Raw genomic sequence first — 24791 nt, forward strand, 5'->3', positions numbered from 1 at the left:
TCTTTGTAGAGTCTCTGTATATAGCCAAACATAGATATTCCTAGTTTAAAGCCTCATTGATTTAGTGAAAACATTTAGAATAATTTAGTCTTTGGGGCACAGAGATATACATACTGTTATCATACACTATAATAAATCACATTTTGTAGCCAGAGGGGGAATATTTCTGTAGGAAAATACATTCTGACTTTACTTGATTCCATTCCGTTACATAGCCTATGTTTCTGCTGTGAAAATCTGTTTTCCTGAACCAAGTTAAAATATTGTGACAATTGGTCAAAGGGTATATGGTTTGTTTTTTTAAATGAATAAATATGATTTTAGTTGCCCTAAAGACATAAATACTGTCCATAATTAAATAATTTTCTGCAAAATATATTCATTCAGCTTGCCTTAATAAAATGTATTGCTTCACTCATTCCTGATCTTTAAAGACCTCAGAACTCCTCTGCTTTCAGAAACTCAGAGATGGAGAGATTTTACAGTAAAACTGAGATTCTTCAAAAGGCGAAAAACTGGGAAGTAATCCTGGAAACTGAGAGTGCAACATTTAGTTCAGTGTTTACCAAGCCCGAGTTGTGGGGTGCTGCCAAACAGTTGAAAGCACGAGACAGATGCCACTGCTGGAGTGAGGCTAGGATGTAAGGGCGGAGGTAATGGGGGGATTTTTTAGGCCAGACAACTTCAGGTCCTTCCATCTGTGAGCTGGGAGCTGTCCAAACTCGGCTCTCTCCTGGTGACTGCCATTGTTTACCCGGCCTTAACCGTTTCCTGCTAGGTACTTTCAGCAAACATGTGCTGTTTGGGTTCGATTTATGTCTCCTTGCTCCACAGTAGACCCGATGTTTCTAAAAGGTGGGCTTGTGACCTTGAATTAATTGTACAGTATACTTTTAGACTTTCGATGCTTAATTATTTGCGGAAAATGTCGGAAAAGTACACGTCTCTACGTCCATGTACTAATTCTCCTATTGATTTGCCACTCTCTAGTACCTCGTTAAATTGGAATTTAACACACGCACGCACACGCACCCACGCACTCACGTATGCATGCACACACAACCACACACACACCCACACACTCACGCATACTGACATACACACATGCACACACACGCACCCACACACTCACGCATGTTCACATACACACACTCACAGACAGACACACACATGCACGCACACACTCACTCATATGAAATGATAACCTGAGATACGCTGTATTCTGGCGTAAATGCACAAGCTCAGGAGAGACTCCGCGTGTCCCTAACTGAACTGCAGAACCGCGCTCCGTCTCCTCCTCCACTTCCCCACACCGCCGCCCCTGACCCTGATCTCCGGGCCGTCTTCTCTACAGCTCGGCTGCTTAATATTTCATTTACTTTGTAAAACCAGGCAGAGACAGGTCAGATGCTTCCGGAAGGAGTCTCGGCGGAGGATGGGGGGGGACGGAGAGGCTGGTTTCGGAGAGGCTGGTTTAGCGCCGCGCGGACGGACCCGCCGCGGTTCTGACTGGTCGTCGCCTCGCGTCCGCGGCACAGTCTTCAACTACCTGCACAAGAACGGGGGAAATAAAAGGCCGGTTGCCATGGAAACTCCATTTTCATGTAGCGTAAAACCTTTCATTCCTCCTTTGAAATCTGTAAGGGAACGCTTAACATTGTTCCCTGCCTAAGGACGTTACTTAAAAGTAGTTTTTTCTGCTTTTCTTTTGCGAAAAACATTTTTTTTCCTTTGCTGAAGTATCAGTGTGAAGAAGAACATCTACTAATTTCCGTGAGTTTGTTTTAGTATAGATGTTTTTACCTAAAAAAAACTAAGAACAATAATAATCTGTTGGCTTTGAGAAAAATATGACGTCATACACGCATAGCATAGGCTATGACTGCTAAGTGCCGCATTTTGTAAAGTTTTAATTGATTAATTTTGGTGTTCTAAAGCCCTGTTGGTGTGTGCCTGAATTCTCGAGTAAAACACAAGGCTGAAATGCACGGCTCTGTACGCGGTTTGTGAGAACAGTCTTTGCGCTGCGTCTCCGCAGTTAAGACTGTGTGAAACGGATGTGATGGTGCACAGACGTCTCGCTCGCACGTGGAAGTGGTGGCATGAAAACACAGCTGCCCGTCTTTTTTCTTGGGCATTGTTAGCACTCGAAGCGGGGCTCTTGCCATAACAAGGCATGCAAATGACTGGGGAAAAAAAACTGACAAGTGCTAAATGTTGCAATCAGGCCTTGTAGGAGCATTAACAGGAGCCCCAATAAAACGTGAAAGCTGCGTTTTAATCATTCCTAATTTTCCGTTTATGACACTAGCAACATGCGGTCCCTCAGCTTCTGCTCCGGGCTTTAATGCGGCTCCTCGTAAAAAGCGCTTTCAGTCCAATCAAATCCAATCAGCTCCTTTCTGCGGTTACCCGTAAACGGCGGCGGTCTGAAGCGCGAGGTGTGGCTGCAGTGTATTAAGCCCCGGTGTTAAACTTCCGCGTCCGGCAGAGGGCTCGGCCTTCGTCTCTCGGGTGGGAGCCAGCCCGCAGGGAGCCCTTTGAAACGGGGGATTTGCGTGTTCCGTCGGATTTTCTGCAGGTGTACGCCTGGCCTTGCCGTCGACCACGCCGCCCCTAGACGCTATCGATTGCTCCCGACATGCTAGCTTCCTGCTTTCTTCGAGTTAAGCCGGGCGGCGGTTGAATCGTGTGTAATTTGTGTTGCGCTCAAGTTAAGTTGGGCGAAAAAAAACAAAAACGTGTTCTAAAACGGGTCTCGTCCTGTTTGAACAAATGAAGGATTCAGCTTTAGGTAATGGTGTGCGTCAATATACAGAATGAGGCTGTGCCGTCTATTCCTTGCCCACTACTTTGTCTGTGGATCCCAGAGGAGCACACTAGTTGGATAGCTGCTTTTAACAGGCATTCACCTCACATGTAACTGCTATAAGCTACAGCAGGCCTAAAGTTATCACAGCAGTTTTATTTAGTCTAATCTTAGATTTCTCATGGTAACACTTAAGCACCCATACAGTCCAGTGTTCTTGCTGCACTGCTTATTTATGGAAGCTTTGTGTTAAGGGAAACACCCTGGTTTCAGATACTAAAGCACCACAAAAGCTAACCTACCTCCATGCCTCTGCTTGGCCTGCCTTGGCCACCTTGAGAATGGTCCTGGCCCCTGCAGTAAGGCGTATAATTCAAACTACAATTAGTGCAAACCCACACAGCCCGCTGTGAGCTGTTACAGACGTATTATCATGTTTTATTGTCTCAGACAAAGGCTAACAAACTGCAGATATTGGTTCTTTGCTGGTGCGGTTCATAAAAGCAAATACGTTTGGCTTTATGCGATTGGTTAAGCTACTGCAGAGATGTATAGCACTACCCACACCTCCCTCTGCACTGTACTGTACAATACGTGTCGCTAAAATAGTGCATGCTTGTTTCTAATACAGTCATATGGCTGCAGTTCTATATGAGATGTTCATTCAGAGGGCCTCCCCTTGGGCGATAAAATTGCCCGACAGACCAATGCTGATGCAAAGAACCATATCCCAGGGTTCCAGGGTTATATAACTTTATCTATGTATGTATTTACTTACTTACTTATTTATTTTCGGAGCTGATAATCCATGTCAAAGGCAAAGTCCGGCTTGATAAATGTCTGCTGAAGCCTCCGGCTCTGTCGGGCAGCACTTTCTCTGACTTTACTCTCATTCGTCCCACAGCGTTTTCAACTTCTTTCTCAATCGTTTCCTCCAGGAATACCAGGACCGCGTATGGTGTATATAAATATTAATGCGATGGCGGGCCTTTTATTTCCCGCGCTTACGAGCGCCTTCATAAAAGGCGTGTTCGGAGTCACGCAGGCGAAAACGGGTGTCCTCCATCATTTATGGGCCGACTATGTACAGTGTATGCTACAGTTTGTTTTAACGTTCATGCTTGAAATGTCTTTCTGCTTTGATGGCATTGTAATGTACAGGTTTACAGCGGTTTCAATGAGCCCTTGGAGCCTCAGCTGGCGGCTACAGGGGTAGGAGAAAGACTAACTCTCACAATAAGGACACGGCTACCTCTGTGCGCCTGTTTCTCTGGTCTCCGGCCCACATTTCTGTGCTTTTCTTTCTTTGTAAACTAAGCTGACAGTAATAACTATCGAACAGCCTTTGGCCCCCCATCCTTCACGTAGCGTCAGAAAGCTCCTTACTGCGATCCCGAGTGATAGCACTTAATTTTACATCTGTGCGCCTTTTATGTGGTCGGAGAGAAACCCCCTTTCTCCATAAAGGACTTAGCGAGGAAGGGTGAAATTAAACATTATTGATAATTGGCTCTGGGATCTCTGTGCATTGTGTCCGTTTTGTACCTGCATTGGCCTAATTGACCGTGAAATCTGGTGCTTAATCCATGCTTGACACGAGCTCTACCACTCTTAAAGCTGACTGAGATAAATGGCTTTATCCTGCCACTTGCTCCTCTGCAGTTTGTAAGGCTAAAATGCTTATTATTCTTTTCCCCTCTAATGGCTGTCAGTTTGAGGAAAATCATAAATCTGTGGCCGGACTCTCTCTGGCAGGTCTGTAGAGCTTTTGTAATTGTTTAAATCCCTCTTCTGATGCATTTTAAAGCCCTCCCGGAAATGTAATTGCCTGTCACATGCCTTTCCAGCTCAAACACTTTCAACTCCCCCCCCACTCCACCAGCATGTGTGTATATATAGCATCTTCTTGGTAGCCAAGTGGAGCACTTATTTACCTGCTCTATTTTTAGCCTGACTTTTTTATTTTTTTTATCTTGTTCGGATTTTTATTCGTCGGTACGGCTCGGCGCAGATGCATGACTCAGCGCTCAGACCGGTCGCGGTGACTTCGCCTGCAGTTCATCGGTTCGATCGAGAATCGCGCCCGCTCCCCCCGTCATCAGTTTATTTCATTATTTATTTATGTTTCCATTTGCGGGCATGCTGTTGTCTGTTGCCGTCGCTTGTTTTCTGAAATGTATTCGCTGGGTCCAATGTCCACAGTGAATACATTCACATATGAGGGAAAGGCATTTAAAATAACATGGGGGAAACTCAATACTGTTCAACACCATCCGTATTGTTTGATATCTCCTGTTGTTTAAGAAAGAATCTGTGTGCAGACACAAATAGAATTGATGTTATCTGTTTGCGGTTTTTTAAAGTTTATTTTAGCCCCAATAAGTGAATGGGGAGAACACATGGGGCGTGTCATGGGAATTAATTGGATTTCATGGCTCAGACAATACCCAGTGGAATACAAAACATGGAGGGTAACCCTAACAGGCTCACACTGTTCATTCATTCTCTGACATTTATTTTATTTTTTTTAAGTAATAAACGGAAAAAAACAGGTATAAATCATTTTACAATTTTGTGCATTCTTTCTTTTTTTTACAGGCCTCCAAAGCGGATGCCTTGGAGCTAAATTTGTCCTGTCCCCACGGAATGGGGGAAAGGGGTATGGGGCTCGCCTGTGGGCAGGTAAGGCCAGCGCACCAATGTCTGACTTACTACAATACAGTGCTCTGCACTTCCCCAACAACCAAGCACAGATAAATGTCACAATAAAACATGTTGGCCATCAGGAGGATAGGGCCCTTATTGCATTTTATATCTCACCTCTTAGAATTCAGTTTTTGAATTTACAGTTTATTTATTTAAAGTAGTATGATATGAAGTCTTTTTATTTTAGCCTTATATTCAAAAATAATGTTATAGTAAACATGGACTAGAGGAGAGTTTATATACTGTATGCAGTATACGCGGTTGCGCAGTTATACTGTTCCTTGAACTGTGGTGGAGTGGTACGGAAGTACGTGCGGAGACAGTCAATGAAATGCATTTCAAAGTGAGCTCAAAGCAGAAAAATATGTATTAGCGGATTTCTACTCCAGTGGAGCATTCCGTTTTTTATTGTCTGAATAATTCCCTTTTTTCCCATTAACTCAAGCATTAACAGGATTTAATAATCCATAAATAATCTCCTTTGCTATTTGTAAACAATTGTCTTTCATGTGAGACATTTGTATTCTTACAATTTTGTGCGGCATTTGCGCGTCTTCATAAACAATTCAGTCAGTGGTTACATATTTTATAAATGCACCCGTGATCATTGAACGGTAGATGTTAAATGTATAAGAAGTAAAGAGTAAGTGTTGTCATTGGACTCAAGGGCAATTTTGCTATAAGCAAGTTGGACAGTGCAGTTAAAGTTTGCTGCCAACATGAGTATTTTTCCTGACAGATAGACATTTGTTTACTGCTTACTAAAAATAATCAGTGCAAAGCCAGCGTGCCATTTCGAATGAGGGACGTTGGTGTGGGAGGCATTTGAATTACGGCATTTGTACGCTTGTTTAATTCAGTATTCTGAATGTGAATTTCATTTAAACATTTTGATATTGCTTGTCGTAGTTACACTACCGCTGAGGTAGGATTGGTCAAGTAGATGGCACAAACCAGCTCTGGTTTTCCACATAAAGTGTCAGGTTGTTAAAACAACAAAGTCATTAATGCAAACTACAGCTCCTGGGTGAGTGGATGAAAGTGCCTTTTAAACAGTAGCACGGTCCAAACAGAACACACTCAGGTTGCTATCGTTTAGCAGAGTATGGTAATGCTGATGCATTTCCTATGTGGAAATACAGGCCTCTGAGTATATTCGATGCAAATGTACTCCTGAAATAGAAGGAATTATCAGTGGAGGCTAGCTGCAGAGAACATGTTTGGAATTCAGCACCCCATTAAGATAATTCTCCTGCTCCAGATATGTGGATGCTACAATAATATTTTTTGGAGTGAGGAAAGGAATGACAAATGATGCTTAAAACTTTTTCTGACATTTTCTCAAAAATATACTCACTTGCAAGAGGATTGCGGCGTCTGTTTTTTGAAAAGGATGTGATGCTGCGTCCTGGCACATCTTAAATGCTTTATCTAGCTTGAAGTGGCAAAAAGGCATGATCTTCTATTTTACTATTCTGACTATTTATTATAGTCTGGGGACTAAAATGGCTCCCTTCTAAACAGGACACAATGCTAGTTTCTGCCTGGCCTGCCCGTAAATGACTGGAGTTATATCCTGTGCTTTAGATTTTCTGCTATAAGACATAAAGCTAATCAAAGTGTCTGGCCTGCAGGCAGGCAACCTCCCTGTGAACTAAAGAGAGGCAATATCGTTTAATCACACCATTTGGCACTTCTCCTCATCAGCTATGAAAACATTAGCTTTGACCATATGGAAATAAGTGGAACATTGCTAAATAGCATACTGATGTTCATTGTGCCCACACATTTTGTTTTGTAAATGTACACCATACTAAAAGGCCCTCCTCCAAGTAGAAACAATTTATTTTCATTAGGTAGTATTTTTATATAGGCGCGTATGACTATACTTTAAAACTGAATTGTTTTCTAATACATCGGAAGGAATTTGTTTTGTGTAGCCCGTTATCTGTAATTTGGTGTATAGTGCAGTTTGAGATTTTTCGCAGGGTATCGACTGCAGCTCACCGTTCAGCGGTTTTATGTTAACACCTGAAATCATAGCTGTCGATTCTCGCTACTCCTTCGGCGCCTGTGTAATTCTTATTTCACCCCTTTTGTTTATTTTCGAAACAGTCTGAAATACAGAGGTCCGAAAGCTATCTCCGGTCCTCCAAACAAGTCCCGGCGACAAGCTACTCCATCACCCGCCGGAGCCTCGCTCTGACGAGAACGCCAACCCCCCGCGACCTGGCGACGCGGAATTAAAATTTCAGGTGTAACCTACGCTTTCCCCGCCGTCTCTCTCCGGCCCTCACCCCAGCGCACCCCCGCCCGTGGTTACACGGGTTTCTGCCGCTCAGCCACGGTAAAACTAATCCCGGGCCTAGAGCCTCGTGCCCTCCGGTGACAGCATGCTGTAGAGTAGGAAAAAAAATCATAATAATAATCCCAACAGAATCCCGGCCCTCGTCCTTTAATTACATACTAGACCTCCCCCTTCGCCGTGTGGCCCCTCGCCGGATATTTGTGTTGGATCAGCAGGCTCCGAATTCAAAGTTCGGGGGTTTGCGTTTTACAGCTGGCGGAAAAGCAGAAGGAAAATATTGAGATAATAATAACCTTTAGAGTGTGCTCGCCCATGAAGGGGTTCGAGGCTCTCGGGGCACGGGGGGACATGCCCACCGGGAGGCACGCTGATGTAAGCCGCTAGCTCGCGTTTGACCGCGTGCGTGCCCCCTAACGAGGGCCCGGGGGGTGCGGGTGTGAGCGGGTGAGTGAGGTTCTTAAACATACTGCCAGGTGGCCATTTTGTTTGAGTCACATTTTTTTTTTATTAGGAGTAGGCAGTCTGCCATTTTTTTTGTTTTGTTTTTTGTAGCCAGGGAGAAAGCTGAGGAGGCAACAGATAGAGCCGGGGTCAGAGGTCAGGTGGTGACAGGGGATCGAACCACCGCCCGCGCGCACGGGGGGGGGGATTCGTATAAGGCTTGCCAGGTCGGCCAACACGCTAATCACGCTAACCCCGCTAACCCCTTCTCTCCGGAGCGGGAGTTCTTAAGTAGCGCGTGCGTGGAGATTGGCCTGGGCCTCTGTCCCACCCCATTGTTTCCTGGACTTGAATGGTGGCCGGTCCCTGGCCTTCAGCGGGGCTATCCTGGCCGTGTCTCAGAGGGAGAGAGCCCCCTCTGTGGTCACGCAAAGTTCTTACAAACAGCATCTGTTTCCACTGCTGCTGCCTGGCTGAAGGCCACACTGCCCAACCCCCACCTTACGTTATCGCAGTCATAATGCAATTTCCCATGACTGGGGGATGAGCTGGGGGATGGGGAGGCCTGGGTCTGCACGCTTTTGTGTATGCATGGGTGTGTGTGTGTGTGTGTGTGTGTGTGTGTGTGTGCCTGGATGTCTTCACTCACTGTGTAACACAATCACACTGTACAACTGAGATACTGTAAGGAAACTTAATTTTAACAAAACGGTGAGAATGTTAGAGTGCCTTAGAAAACCTCTCCTTATAGCAGTCCCAATACTGCCTCATAAAGCTAACTTTTTGTGTGTCTGTATTGAATTTAGTGCATAGAAATGTTTCAGCTGAACCACTCCAGAGCTACCCAAAATTCCATTTTATATTTAGATATGGTGAAAGCTCTGCATGTTGTAAAAGCTCTCTACATCAATGCTCTCTTTCGGTCAGGTCACAGTTGCAGTATAACACATCAGAAACAAGTGTATTTCATATCATATCATTTCAACATTTGTTAAAACATATAACCAGTTATACTCTTGACCAATTATGATGATGATGATGATGATGATGATGATTAGTTATTATTATTATATTTTTATTTTTACTATTGTTGTTGTTAGGAGTAGTAGTAGTAAGTAGTAGTAAGTCATGTATTTTATTAGTTGTTATTTTATTATCATTGTACTTCCAATATTTTACAGTGTGCAACCTCTAAAGAAATAAACAGCACCATTAAGCATCTGTGGGGAGCTAAGATTACTGCTCCTTTCAGCCACACAGATGGGAGTGGAACAGTCGAATCCAGCTCTTCAGTCTTGTTTATCCTCTTTTTAAGTCTTGAATAAATCACGGCAAATTGCTATGGGTGACACTTATACAAGTGCATAGATCGAATATCTTCTCAAAATCCTGAGAATGAATTTTACGGTCTCCAGTGGAGTAACCTTTCTTGTCCTCCTCCCTGCCTTTGGAATACATTTGGCATATTTTAAACAGGAATATGCTTTTCCTACATGTGAGTTATGTGCACTTCCAAAGATACACAACATGCACTTCTTATCTGTCAATAAATGGCTGAGAATTTTAAGAGAATTTGAATGTTGAATACCACTGCCGGACTGCATACGTATATCCAGGGTAGAAATCTTGTATATTTCAAAGTCAAATATTTTCAACAGTCTCCTAATACAAATCAATTTTAGCTCGCATGTTTCAAATCAAATGTTATACAGCGCTAACCTTTACCCTGTGTGGCTCTGGAGCTGACCCCAAGGCTCTGTAAATCTCACTTCTTTATACACGAGAGCAAAAAAAATATTGCTCAGGGGGGGGACATGCCAACAGTTATTGCATATGTCAAAAAAGAGAAAAAGAGAGTTGTAGAAGTGAAAGAAACGACAGGAGGCACTGTAACCTATAAATTGACAAGTTCCCATAGAACAGTATTTAGATTCATATTTTCTTTGTTGCATTGAAAGCTCTCTCGTAAAGGATACACATAAGTGGATGTATAAAAAAAGCAATGTGACGTTGGACCCCTGAGCGCACGTGGCTTTGCAAATATTTATTTTGTGTCTTTCTGTATATGAAAGACGTAGAACCGTGTTTCGTTTTTGATGGACGTGCGCAAGTCGTTGAACGCCGAGAGCTTTCATTCGCTTCCAAGAGTTGGCTTGGTGCGGGTGCTTTGCCTCGACTGAATTAGCAATCAGCAACCTGTTTCCAAATAAGAGGGGCTGGGAAACCGGCGCACTGGCTGGGAAATCCTGTTTTATTATTCATTAGATTAAATGGAAAGATCACAATTAAAATGGGAGCTGATGTCAACGTTCTGCCTCGCTGTTCAGGAGGAAATACCCACTTCCTGCCCTCCCGTAGGCGCGTTCCCACCTCGGTCTCGTTCCCGATGTTTGCCTTCGCCTTCGTCTGTAACCGTCTTCATCTGCCATTCTTCCACGCCGGCACAAAGGCCTGCGTTATTATCGATGTGTTTGGAAACACGGAACACAAAGCCCTGTGCTCATCGCAAGTAGCTGCAAAGAATTTGACACAACACCAAAGAACTGTGTGACTCTACACTATATATTATATTGTTTCCTGTGATCTCTTTCCTATGTGCGGTGTCTGTAATAGGCCGCCCTGGGTGTCTCACCGCGCCCCATTCCGGTGCCGACAGATTGGCAGCATTAAATTCTGGTGCTTTCCTCGATGTGCAAATATAACCCGATTAGTTTAGCACTGAGTTTCTGTAACTGACCCATTTGAACAGGATCCAGAGTTGGTGCGGAACATCTGTCGCTGGGTCCGACAAGCTGTCACCATCCCCTTCTTCGCCAAGCTGACCCCCAACGTCACCAACATCGTGGACATCGCCAGGGCGGCGCACGAAGGTACCAGACTCCTTATGTAATTACTGGCTGCGATCGGAGGGCGAGGCGGAGATCTCGTGCGTTCTGTTAATATCATGCAGCACGAAGGCTAAAGATTGCAGTGAATCATACCAGCTCGAAATAGTATTACTAGCACATCACGATTGTGTGTGTGTGTGTGTGTAATCTAGATATAGATACGTTATATAACGGTTTATGTATTGGATTGTTGCACTGTTTTTAACCGAAATCATTCCTGCAAAAATAATTATTTGGCGAATAATCTCCGCTGCATTCCCAAAGGAAAGCCTTCATTACCGTGCGAGAGTCATGGTGCCCCTCGTCTGCGGGTGGGGAGGGAGGCTCGCAGTCTGAGTTTGGCACCTCTTACACTCTCCCCTCCTCGGTTTAACCGCTAATGCCATCCGTGCAGGTGGCGCAGATGGCGTTACAGCAACCAACACCGTCTCGGGGCTGATGGGACTGAGCGCAGACGGTACTCCCTGGCCCCGCATTGGCCAAGCCAAGCGGACCACATATGGCGGCGTATCTGGTAGGTGTCACCTCGCTCACTGCTCGCTGTTCCCTAAGAGGCGGTGGAGCCACACTCGGGGGGGGAGGAGAGGGGGCGGGGAGGGGTTGGGGGGTGTTGGTTGTCTCCAGCATTGTTCAGGCTTCCACCGGTCAGTGCCTCGAATAGAAGTGACAGATGGAACAGATTGAGTGTGAAAGTGCTGGTAATGCATGCTTTCTCTGCAGTGATGAAAGAGTGGGTACTGTAGAGAGAGGCAGGCAAAACACAATTTGTGCCCGCTCTCGCGTCTACACTCAGGCTAAACTTACCATCCTCCACTGCCCCCCCCCCCTTTTTTTTTTTTTACTGTGCCCTATTGTTGTGAGTGTTTTTGTTGAAACGGCGCAGTTCTTCCTCTATTTATACGCCGATTCTATGCTTATTTGGAATCCATGGGAATTATGTTTCCCGGTCGTCCTAAAATGCTGTTCTATAAGCGTGGCCCTATGTAAATCTATAGGCTATAGAAAACGACGCTCAATAGTAGGCTCCTCAGACTCCCCCGATGGGGCCTACGCATGCAGGCTGAGCAGTGCTGTCGCGCTGCACTTAGCCATGTGAGTCACTGGGGAAATCATTGATGAAGTAACAGAGAGTGCATTTCTATGCATTAGTATTACTGTACGCGTACACCTTTGAGCCTTCTGTTTCACGCAAGTGTTTAAAAAACGCATTCAATAAAGGACGCGCACAACGTAGACTATATATTTCGCAATATAAAATGTTGCATACGCCGCTTGAAAGACAGTCTGTTGGCCTCTTAAAGAGTCTGTGCTATATGTAGATTTTATTTTATTTTTTCCGCTTTCATCATCATTATCAGCATTTCGATAATTTTTATCGAAATAAATTGTTATTTTCCCCTCATCTTTGCGCGAGTTTATTGCGAGCGACTGTGCATGACTGGAAGCCGAGAAGATCACAGAGAATAAAACGTGCCACGGCATAGATGTGCTTTCTGTCATGTACAAAGCCAGCATCAATCATTTCCCCAGTGATTGTCAGTTTACTAAGTGCAGTGTTACTGGTGCTCAGACAGCTGTGCTCTGTTAGGTTGGAGAAGCCTTGGAAAAACTTAATTCTGCTGAGCCCTTCTCTTCTCCCCCATCGTCCTGTGGGGCACCCTCCCTTTATTATCCGGGAGCAGAATATGCTTGATGTGTAAGAATAATGATTTTGTTCAGTCACTCGTCTGGATAGCCACAATCTGGATGAGGGTTCGCGGAAGCATTGCGTTCTGAGAGAGCCCCTGCCGGTTTTATCTTAACAGCAACGCCACGCCACGCACTGCCTCCCTTTGACAGCGGGATTTTCTTTTTTTCTTCTTCTTTTTTTTCAAAAAATTCCAGCGTGAATCAGGAGTCTTTTATGTAAAGGAAACCTTGAAATCCCATGAAAGATTTTTATTTATTTTTTTGCAGTGGGAGGTTGTGCTTTGATTGGTTTAGACATTGTTCTCCGGTTCAAGCCATACAATGCACTCATTGGTTTTCAGTTAGCCTTTAGCAATTACCTGTTTTGTATGGTGGTTGAACAGGGTGTGACTAGGCGTGACTAGGCGTGACACGCGCGACTAATTACTGAGGGAATGCAGTTTCTGATGGTAGTTTCGTATTAGCTTTTTTGAATATTCTCTTTGGTAAGTACAGACAGGGGAAATGGAATGGTAATGTATGTTTTGGACCTTAAGTGCTGTCTTTTAATGGCAAGTCTTGAAACAAAGACAGTCTTGTCTCCCTGGGACAGACATTTTCTGTCAAAGCACAGATCTTCATAAAGACCTAATAGAGTTTCCCTATTCTTTCAACAGCGACACCTTTTTCTTCAGAAACTAAATATTGCATTGATTCTACACAGGGAATTTATTTTTAATTTGACTTTATGTTTGATAAATGATATAATATATGACATATCAATACATTCTGAGGAGTGAATACATCAGACATGGGTTTTGTAAGCCTGTCAGTTAGCTATGTCAGTTGGGTCTTTTCCTCACAATATGGCCAGACTGGATGAATATAGACATACTTTTTTTAAACAAGTTATTACTCTTGCCATGCTGGTGTCTCCTGCATTGCTGAACTATGAGAAATGAAGTACAGGCCCTGTTTGAAATTCATATATTCTCAATCAGCAGACAAGGGGCAGGCCACCAGTTCCAAGAGAGCCATCTTCATATTTCAACTTTACAAGACCTGTACAGAGCATATTCATTTGTTTCCTCTGCAAACTTGGAATTGGAGGAGGGGAGGTGCTGACTGAAGAACCTGAAACAAAAACAAATGCTTCTCGACTTTTGTGGACCGGGAGATGCCACCACCTACTGCATCATGGACGCGACGTTTGGTTGCATCCGGAGTTTGTCGGATCCACACAAATATTAGCTGAAATTCTGGCAGTCCAATACTGAAAGGTCCGGGATCCTATTCTGGCAGGATCCGGCACAGATTGAGCACTGTCTAGAGGGATAAAAGTTTCCATTTACCTTTCCCCCTTTGTAAGACAGCCACAGTTGCCTTTATTTACAGTGCTTGTATTTTCCTCCATCCGCAATTTCCCCCTCTGCAGTTTTTAAATGTAAAGGTTTAGCCAGTTGTTAACAGTTTCTGCTGCTTTCCACACCATCCAACTCAGCGTCCACCCCACTGCTCACCCCCCCCTACACCAGCTCTCTGGCCTGGATTGGCACCCACACCCTCAGTAAAACTGCTTCTTTGGCTTGTCTCCGTAGAGGAGTCCTTTTTAGTTCTTTATGGAACCCTCTATCACAGGTATAAGTGTGAAAGCATCTAGAGAAATTTTGTCCAACAAAGAACCCTTTAGCTAGATATGGTTATTTTATGGAATCGCAGGATTCGATTTGGAGCCCTTTTTTCTGTGAGCGTATGGGGGGTATTCGTAACAAACTGTCCCCGCCCTGCTGCATGGTCTCTTCATCTACTCCCTCACACCCAGTTTAACTCGGCCCGGTATCTCAGGAGGCCTCTCGGCCGGGCAGATCCTCCGCCGTCCCTCAGGGAACAAGGCTCTGGTCACCCGCGGATCCAACCTTCCCCACTCACGTAGTTTCATTCCCTCCAGGACTCCATAGGCCAATGATGCAATGCGATGCAGAGGCACTGTCCCCCACGGGCGGTTCAGCAGGCTGGCACAGGAACTCTGCTCAGGGCTGTTAATACAGCAAAGACCCGTCTCCAGGCATAGCTACCGTCCTGATCCACTAACTGAAATCCCAACCCCCCAAGTATAGTGTTTTTAGAAAGAGTGTTGTAATCCTAAAATGGCATTTGGGTGTTTTAAAAAAAAGTCATGTAACCAGACTGCGCTAGTGGAGGGATTTCATTCGTAGAAATACCGGGTTTCTTTTATAATGAGGGTAGAGTATCAGGAGAGATAACTTTTTTAAAGAGATTATCAGACGCCGAGAGAGCTCTTTATTGTGCATCCAATTACAAGCATTTACTCAGTAATGTAAGTACTTATATGTTCTATCATCTTTACTTTGTCTTCGCTTTTCCACAGCATGCCATCTACTGACTCATCTCCTGTACAGACAACACGTCTCATAGAAACAACACAACACGTCTCATGGAAACAACCACAGTCACACAGGCACAAAAATGTCTATTAGAGAAGCTTAGGCTACATTAGGAACTATTGAGCTGCAGTGAGAGAAATAGCAAGCTGTGCTAAAGGAACATAGCCCTTGTTACGCCGGTGCTAAAAATGAATCAGAGAACGTGCTTTCGTTCGACCAGGATCCTAACATAACTTGCCTCGGTTTCATTTCGGCTTCGGCACAGAGCGGGCCCACGTGTTGTTCCGCTATTATAGCCTTTTTTCAATAATTCATGTAAATGTGTTTTTTTTATTACCCCGAGACATGGAATTTTTATAAGGGCTGTAGCTATCATATTCACATTTCATTGCTGTTGCATAGTTAATGCCACTTATGACACAACCCTTTACGCTCAGCGGCCGGTCGTGCACGCCCAAGCAGTGCGCGGCGGTGCCCGAGAAGCTTTCCGCACAGCCCGCGGTCCCTCTACCCCCCCCCCTCCCCACGCCTTTCATTTCTTACTCAGGAGCCGTATTGATGGCGAGGGAAGGAGAGGGGTCAGGAAGGCGCTGCGCATTAAAAATTAATATCGAAACTATTGCGGCAGTATTTTATGTAAGCAAAACTACTCAATGTCATATTTTTCACATTTTAAGTCGCGGCGGCCGGCTTTCCTGACATCCCCGAGGAGTCGGCTGGCTGTAAGACTGTGAAGCGGGCCGAGGCAGGGGCCAGCCATTGATCAGCGGCCGCTGCAGGGACAGCGAACGCTCCGCTTTCGGCTGTGGAGCCGCGCTTACTCTCATTCCGCTTTGGTCTTTATTTTATTCTTTACTTGTGAGAGGATTTATATCCTGCGAGCATGAAACATCTGAGTTCTGCGAGGCCACAAAGAGAAGGGAAGGCGCAGTGCCGTATATTTTCTAGACGGTGACCGTGGGGTCAGTCCCCGTTTTTGGGTATGTTTACCAAATTGCTTCTTTATTTCTCATTTTTGTTTAGTCTCTGTTCTGACCTTTGTTGACGCAAACATTTTTGTTTCGTGGTTTTTTAAAAGAAAACCTGTCTGCCTTTACATAACGCAGTTCAGGTCAGAGATGGATTCTGTGGCAGTTGTTTGATGTTTACAGACAGCGGTACGGGAGGGAAGGGCGTGTTTTTCCTTATTCCTGAATGTTTAGGAGACAGGATGTGTACACATGCAGTATGGTGCCGTATTGCACATCTCAAAACCTGCCATATTTCTTTGCGTAGCGCTGCAGTGTTTTTTTTGCCCACCCCGCCTCCATTAGTGCCATGTTTCTCCAAACAGAGCAGTGTAAATACACAGCTTCTCTCGCCTGGCTGCCATTCCCAGTCGGCACGGCCTGTGTTTTCCCCCTCCCCGCTGCGTCTGACAGTGGCTGATGTGTTCACAGCTGATCAGCATCATGTGCCGCTGAGATCAGAGCCCAGATAAAGACTATCTGACAGACAAGCCGGCTCGCTCCTGCCTCACACAAATCTCCTGCACTTGTATTTACTATACGCCCAACAAAGCCAAGCACACAAAAATGTCAAGTGCTTGATTTGAAGTATAGGCCTGTCTAAAGACTGACATTTCCACTGAAAATCTGTGCGTTTTTTTTCATAACATGCATAATTTTTCATCTGAAACTTCTCTGCTGCCCTTAGAAACAGGTTGACTTATGCCACAGCAGCAACTGGCTTTATTGTACACAGAGTGTTACCACAGATGTGCATTACCTGAAAGAGCTAATTTTCTCTACATATAAAGGGGTCTTTTGCTGTTGACGTTGCTGTGGCTATTATTTCAGGCCACTGTACTTTAAATAAGCACATGCTTTTAGCTTGTGATTAGTTTGTGGTGACCTTAGAGAAATTTAATGGATCAGCAATACACTAACAGAAGTGTCATTCAGGTATATCACCGCTAAATCCAAAGGAACCATTCCATTAATTGCTCTCAAGTAAACTGCAATGTTGTTTATGCCCATGGTTCTATAGTGTGTTTATTTCATTGACAATAGGCTTAAACTGATTGTGGAGACCAAAGAGCTAAATGTTCTATTGATATTCAATAATATTCCCAAAACATTATATCCAGCTTTGAATGATGTTGAGATCGGTAATGCTGATATTTTTGAATGATAGCTAATGCAATTTCGAGAGCATTCTTTCAGGTAGGGTGGCATTGCCACAATCTTTGCTTACATACTGTAAGCAACTGTAAGTACAGCCTAAGTACATAGTTCCTTTAGAATCTAAGCTGGATTTGGTCTGATGTGGTGGCCTGGGTGTCCAAATTCTCAGTTTCTGCCATCATTATTTTCGCCAGTATGGAGATGCTGTATGTATGAGACATACAAAATGCACAAAATCTCAAATGCACAAAGGTCAGGTATCAAAAAAAAAAAAAAAAATTCAGATCCTTGGACTGACAGTTTTCCAAGAATACATACCCTTCATCCTCACAGGTTAATTAGTCAGCAAATTATTTTAAAGAATTGTAAAACCAAAAAAATGTTGCTTGCATATGTATTCACATGAAGATTTGATGGAAGCACCCTTATGGAAGCCCAGTAATAGCGTTACAGTTCAGTTTCTGGAAGGTCAGTGCCAGCTTGCACACTGGTTGGGGGTGATTTCTGTTCTTCTTGACAGATTTGCTCCAGCTCTCTCAGGCAGTGCTTATTGACCACAACTTATGTCACAGATTTTTGATGGGGTCGAAGTCAGTACTTTTACTGGGCCACTTAAGGGCATTATTCTTTTTATTCTTGAGCCACACCAAATGTAGCTTTGGCCCTGTGCTGTGGGTCGCTGTCCTGCTAGCTTTTTCAGGCATAGTGCCAAAACTGAAAAGCGTCAATGTGTCATAACTGAGATAAATGACAGCTTGAGAGCAACAGAATGTGAAAATGTGCAGGTGTCTTAGTACTTGTGCACTATATAAGCCACACGCCGGATTTAAACCGAATGGGGGTTGGTTTCCTCAGTGAAGCCCATTAACGCATTGGACTCAACAAGACTCCGCAAAGGGTCAATAGGGTACCGATATGCGCGGGCAAATCACCTCTACATTTTTTTGAAATGGGTCTTGCGGGGAAGGCTGGGAATTGAGGAAAGAGCAATGCAAATTCAATCTCAAAGTGTTCCGCTGAGTGAGGAAGCGTGAATTTTCATCCGCGGGAGAGATCCTTAACGCACTCGTCATGCTTTGCGATTCTGATTTTTGAAAAGGAGAGCGTTTCATTTTATTTTCTTCATAAAATATATCGATCCTTCCAAAATTAGGCAGGTTTTCGCTCCCCCCCCAACCCTGTGTGATTTAAGGTTCTGAACGTACATTAAAATGACAGTCGTGTTAATGAAGCTTCTTTCTCAGTGTAGCTTTGTCCCCAGAGGCACTTATTGTGTAGGATAATAATGGGCCCCTCTACGAAATATACACAACAGGGGAAGTGATTGGCATGGTAATATTTTTAAGGAGGGCTCCCTTCTAAAGGGTATTGTGAATGTGATCAGTCTGTAATGATGGAAAACGCAGCTTGTTAGACTCGGTGGAATTCTCCTCCAGCCAAAGCCTAATTTACGCACCTTATGTTAAACCCCATTATATTTCCCCGTATAAACTAATGAATGGATATGTTCCTCAGCTTTTACAGAATGGAAGTGAGAGAGTGGGTTCAGGCACGGGGATATTGTAAACAGAGAAAGTGTTCCTCCTTTACCCACAATGCCATCTATTTGCTGGTCATAATAAATGCACAGCTTCCTGAGAGCAGGCAGAGGTGCAGAACCATTTTCAGATTTGCATTTTTATTCACTAAACAGAAACCTTCCCCTTTTCCCACCCCCCCTCCCCATAATAAAACACTACAGTGTGACGCTATATTTCCCTCAGTCTTAGATGCAAGCTTGTGGCTGTTTAATTTAGTGCTACACGTTTCAGTAATCCCTGTAACAGTCCGCCATGTTAGACGACCATGGTACAGTAAGTCTGATTAATTAAAAATGCCTGGCTGAGAACTGACTTCTCAGTGCTGTCAAGATTTCAATTTTATGTTAAATATTTTCTAAAGGCCAGACCCTTAAATCTCAGGGGCTGTACCAAGCACTGAGCTGTGAATTTAACCATAGGCTAACTGCTAATGATAAGGACACAGTCCAAGATGAGGCGTGTGTAATACAGTCATTGGATTAGGCTATCAATCACTGATGTCTCTGGGGAGCAAGAGAGGAGACGAAACAGAGAAAAGAGAAATTAGGAAAAGAGCATGACCAGAATATTTTTCCCCCTAGCTTTATCTGTCAGTAGCTGAATTTCCCCTGTTTTCTGCTTGGAACATTTGCAGGTGTTATACTACAGCCTTCAGGATGCAGAATTCAGAAGAGATCCATAGATTTAATTTGTCTATTGTTGCCCAGAGCTTTTAGAAGTGTGTTCATGTGGCATTTTTGGAACCTAGACAGGGCAGTAGTAAAATCCTGTGCATTTTTTCTTCCCCCAGAAGTACAAAAAAGACATTGTTCATATTACATGTCTAGCCATTTAGCAAGTATATGTTTATTTTATTCACTCTTAAGATATTAAATGAAAATTCATTTCAAGTGGTTTATGCTTCGTACTCACTCAAATGGTCGTGGTAATGGTCATAAATTGTCTCTGTTTTATGTGTTATAGAAGTGTATATAAAATGTATGGAACTGAAAACATATGGGAAAGGCACAGATATGTCAAAATGAATTGTTGCCGTTTTATTGATGCGGAACCAGTGGAGCTTGAAAAGTTCCTGTGTGGACCATTTTATTCAAATGAAAATGCTTCGAAGTCTACATTGAAAAAGTGAAGGTGGCACTATTTTGTGAGTGCTGGTCTTCTGTATTTGTTGAATTGCTTATGTTGTTTACAGAGCTTGGCTGGGTGCTGCTAATTCTACCGAGTCCTCTAATTCTGCTAAATAGTGCTGTTTGCTACCCTGCTGTGTGCTATTCTACAGTACTTTGTGTTTTGTATTCTTTCATAAAGAAATAATATATTTGAAGTTCTTAGAATCAGAAAAAAGCACCGGGGTAGGGCTTTACAGAAACACTTTCTTTAATCTCAACTACAGAACAATCATCACAGAATTTGTTAAAGCCTGGGGTTAGGGCCAATTGGGTAAGGCTTCGTGACACACTCCCGGGGAACCCAATATCGACAAGCATGCTCTGGCAAGTGAGATCAAGCTAGCTAAATTAACACCGTCCACGTGCCTGCTTCAGTGCTGTACCCCAGGAAAGAAGCCTTGATCTCTACACATTGAGCTCAATCCATTGTCTGAGCCGTGCTTGAAATCCAGTAAGGCTGTGGATGATTCTGTATCTGTAATCTAATGCCGTGGATGGTATCGGTAATCTGAGATTTTGACATCAGCCTACACTCATGTGTTTTGCCTAACATTGCAGCGTGTATGTAGGCATGGTAGGCAGGTTTGACTTTGCAGCCGATCTGTTTGAATAATTAGCCGAAGTAAAACAATGATAATTGAGTTAGAGAGTCAATAATAATGTTTAACTGAGGCCGGTGCTTTGAAAATCACTTTGAATCTTTTTTGTTCTTTGTTTGGTTATTGTTGCATTTAATCAAAATGTGAAGTACAGAGTGTTGTTTGTTACTTTCAGCACACTGCAATTGTCCATTGTATTGTAAGTGATATTTACAGGTCAGTTGTCCTAGCAAACTATGTTATGGTGTGCTGCATTTACTAATCGGTTACATTATACAGTAGTACAGCAATACAGTGCAAAAAAAATCTGTTTGGATATAAAAGAATGTGGCGATAGTTATTTTTTCCTCCCTTTATCAGTTATTGTTGTATGTCTTTCTTTTCTGTTCCCATGTCATCGCCACAGATCCAGTGTGTTGTTACAGAATCAACAGTAAACAACACAATACTCAAATAAATATTCACAAACAGCAGTAGGGTAGGGTTGTTCAAGTATTCTTGAAGAATCAGACATTTCTACTGATATCATTTTACCTGGATAAGATGCACAATTATTTTAATGCCCAATATACTGTATCTTTTTCAATGCATGGCACCAGCAGGTCGAGCCTTTTACCATATGCAATCCACTTTGTTTTCACATATTGGTCTGTTGCAATTCACACATACACAGCCAAAATAAAAAGGGCCATCATGCACATTTGGTTGGGTATAACTACTGAATGAGTTACACCCTTAGATTTTCCTTGGTTCCCAACCATGGCCACATTAAAATGACTTTAACTGCTAATACTTGGGACATTTTTGTGACTCATTATTGCCGTAGACATTGTTATAATGTCTGTGTTGGGAAAAGTATGATTCTTCTTTGACAATTGAACTCTCTCTGAAATGTAAGCATCACAGCATCCCTGATACAGTGCAGGTTGTAAGTTTCTCTGTATGGAACTACAGTAACTTAATGCTAAAAAAAAACCGGCGATTGTTTTGGGGAGTTTAGATGTATTATCAGAGCTTAGACACGCGTGGTTTGAAGCCGTTTCATTTTATTTTCTTGGATTTTCGTGTGTATTGCTCATGCTGTGGATCCTATGAGAAAATGAATGGTTCAATAACATTTGTGGTTTTTGCTCTTCCTCTGTTATTAGTCTCCAGTCTGTTCCTTATAAAACCCTCTGTCTACAGTGAAGTGATAGACAATGCACAGTGGACAGTCACACACAGTTCTCTTTGTGAAGTTCCCTCGCAAATACTGTCTGTAACTGTTATACTTTTTCATTTCAAATATAATATTCTGTTTAACTGTGTATTTTCCATTAGTTTCCCCCAATACTGCACCATACGCAACAATTGCGTTTACCTGTATTTTAATTGAAAGTAAAAGGTGTTTTAGGCATCCGTGCAACCCTGCTTTGTTGAATGGTTTGGTGCAATGATTTAAAATTAGGGAACGATCTACAAATATTTTTGTTGGTATTTCATTGTTTGTGGTTAAATTATAAAAAAAAAGCTACTGGATCAGTGAGACTGGTGGATGCAGGTGGGAGTGGTCATGCAGAATACACAACAAAAGAGACAGGTTCAGCAATAAGTATCAGTTCCCAATGTTTACACGTGTAAACACAAACCGTGTAATTGCCTGATATACGACAGGTGCTTTTAGAGATACGATTTCTGATAATTAAATATTCAGTAAACACACACTACAGATAACCAGCATTAATTCCCTTTAACAAAGCTCCGTGTTTTTTTTCCCAGCATAACTTCAGCCTATTCCCAATGAAGGGAAATGCAGAATAACAGAAATGAAAGGAGGTCCTTGCTGGCGGTAGTCCTTCTAGTAAGCGAACGAGCCGTGCGCATGTGTTGAATCCCAGTGGCCTTTTCAGACTTGGAATACCAAGCGCACGTATCAAATGCTGAATTATGCATCTTCAACCAAAGATGATAATCACTGATATCAGTGCACGGCTGCTTTGTCCTGGGAAAGCAGAAAGGCCACAAGCTTGAAGAGCTTTATATTATTCTATTGAAATTGAAAGTTCGTCCTGCATTTGCCGGGATCTTTTAATCAATGAATTAATACAGACTTTTGCAGTCTTATTAAAACAGAACGAACCCCTGGCTTATCTTGGTATTGGTGTTGGTGTTCCAATAAGCTTTGCTTTGCTTTCTTTCCTTTTTTTCTGGCTGTGAAAGGCTGAAATAGGAAAACATTGTCCTTTGAAATAAGAATCTTGCTCTCCCTCTGTGGAATTTCAGCATGTTCAAAACCCTGCTTACTGTGCAGTTCTGCTAAAACACTGTTTTATCAGGTAATTGTTTAAATGTAATGCCATCGCACCATCAAAAGAAAAGGTGAACCGATGACATTTTGAAAATGTCAGAATTATCTTACCACTTTTATTACACTATGGTAAGAGGAAGACGTACGTTTAGGGCATTTCATCACTGTTATTTTAACAGAAATTGGTTTTTCAAATAAATTGCTTATTATCTTAATGTGACAGCATTGAAATGCAGCTAATCAGTGTCAGGTTGAGTGTGGCTTGTTGTGGCCACCTATGGGTTGATGAGATGAAACGCAGGAAATACTCTGAGGAGATATCTGGTAGTTCCTGGAAGAATTGGGGCCAGGATCATTATTACCACTTTATGGTATGGTTTGGCATTTTCATGTGCATGCTAAATGTTTTAAGCCAACAGCTTAGTTTTAGATTTTTTATGTAAGTTTGAGGCAATAATTACAGTGTTTAGTGTTTACAGTACACACATTTGCCTATGCTAATGATATGCAGTGAGCTCCATAATGTTTGGGACAAAGTCATATTTACTTCTTGATTTGGCTCTGTACTCCACAGTTTTAGATGTGTAATCAAACAATTCACATGCGGTTAAAGTGCAGATTCCCACTGTTTATTAAATTACATTTCTGTAGAGATTACAGCAACAAATAGCCCCAACTCCCCATGTTTTGGACAAGTGGATTCACAGGTCTTTCTGATTAGTCAGGTGTGTTCAGTTGCTTCCTTAGTGCCGGTATACATAAGCCATAAGCCAAGGAAGCCATTGTGAGGCTGAGAAATAACAAACAAATCGGAGACATAGGCCAAACCTTAGGCTTACCAAAATCGCCTGTTTCAAACATCATTAAGAAGAGCGCTGATGAGCTTAGAAATCACTTAGCCAGTAGGTCAAGGAGACATTTGATGACTGAAGAATTCTCACCAGAATTAGGAAAAATCCTAAATCAGATCACAGCAGATCACACACACCCTTCAGGAGGCATGCGTGGATGTATCAATTACTACGGTCAGCACAAGTCTTCACGAGCAGAACTACAGAAGCCACACTGCAAGATGCAAACCGCTAGTTAGCTGCATGATCGTCAGGTTACAGTTTGCTAGGAAGTACGTAAAAGAGCTTTGGACAGATGGGACCAAGGTTCACTTGTATCAGAATGATGGCAAGAGCAACATGTGGATGACAAAACAAACTGCCCAAGACCCTCCCCCCCCATGTCTGGCAAGATACTTAGCCCCTGGTGATGTCTATGGGTCATAGACTTCAAGCAGTCATAGCATGCAACAAGGTACTAAACATGACTACTTTCATTTATATAACATTAAAATGGCCCAAACATTATGGGGCCCTAAAATGGATGGTCTGTGTCTATAGAAAGTACTGTAATTTCTCCACGGTGTAACAAAAATATATTCAAATATAATTTAATAAAAGCTATGAATCTGCACAATTGTTTGATTACAAATTGTGGCGCAGAGACAAATAAAAAAAGTATTTTTTCCCAAACATTATGGAGCTCAACAGAGACCTCCTTTTCATTCCCAATCTACTTGGTACTGAATTCCATATTGTACGGCCTGCTGTAATTATCATTGACCTGATATGAGTATTTTTGTCTGTTTGTTTTTTAGTGCTAGATTTCATGAGATACTACACTCTTTCATAAATACTCTGATAGGGCTCTGAGCCTTCATGCCCTGCCTGATTCAACTACATATTGGTGTGCTCGGAATTATTCATAAAAATATT

General features: G+C 42.9%; 1 protein-coding gene across 1 annotated transcript in view; it reads left to right on the forward strand.

Moving 5' to 3' along the window:
* dpyda.1 (dihydropyrimidine dehydrogenase a, tandem duplicate 1) overlaps positions 1-24791 on the forward strand; it is a 184511-nt gene that overhangs the window by 121011 nt on the left and 38709 nt on the right. Inside the window, exons 16-18 of the mRNA XM_061238784.1 lie at positions 5408-5491; positions 11014-11134; positions 11547-11666. Coding sequence (XP_061094768.1) covers positions 5408-5491; positions 11014-11134; positions 11547-11666 — 325 coding nt within the window. The remainder of the gene's footprint in view (positions 1-5407; positions 5492-11013; positions 11135-11546; positions 11667-24791) is intronic.

Source organism: Conger conger, chromosome 4, assembly GCF_963514075.1.
Source record: "Conger conger chromosome 4, fConCon1.1, whole genome shotgun sequence".
Taxonomy (NCBI): Eukaryota; Metazoa; Chordata; class Actinopteri; order Anguilliformes; family Congridae; genus Conger; species Conger conger.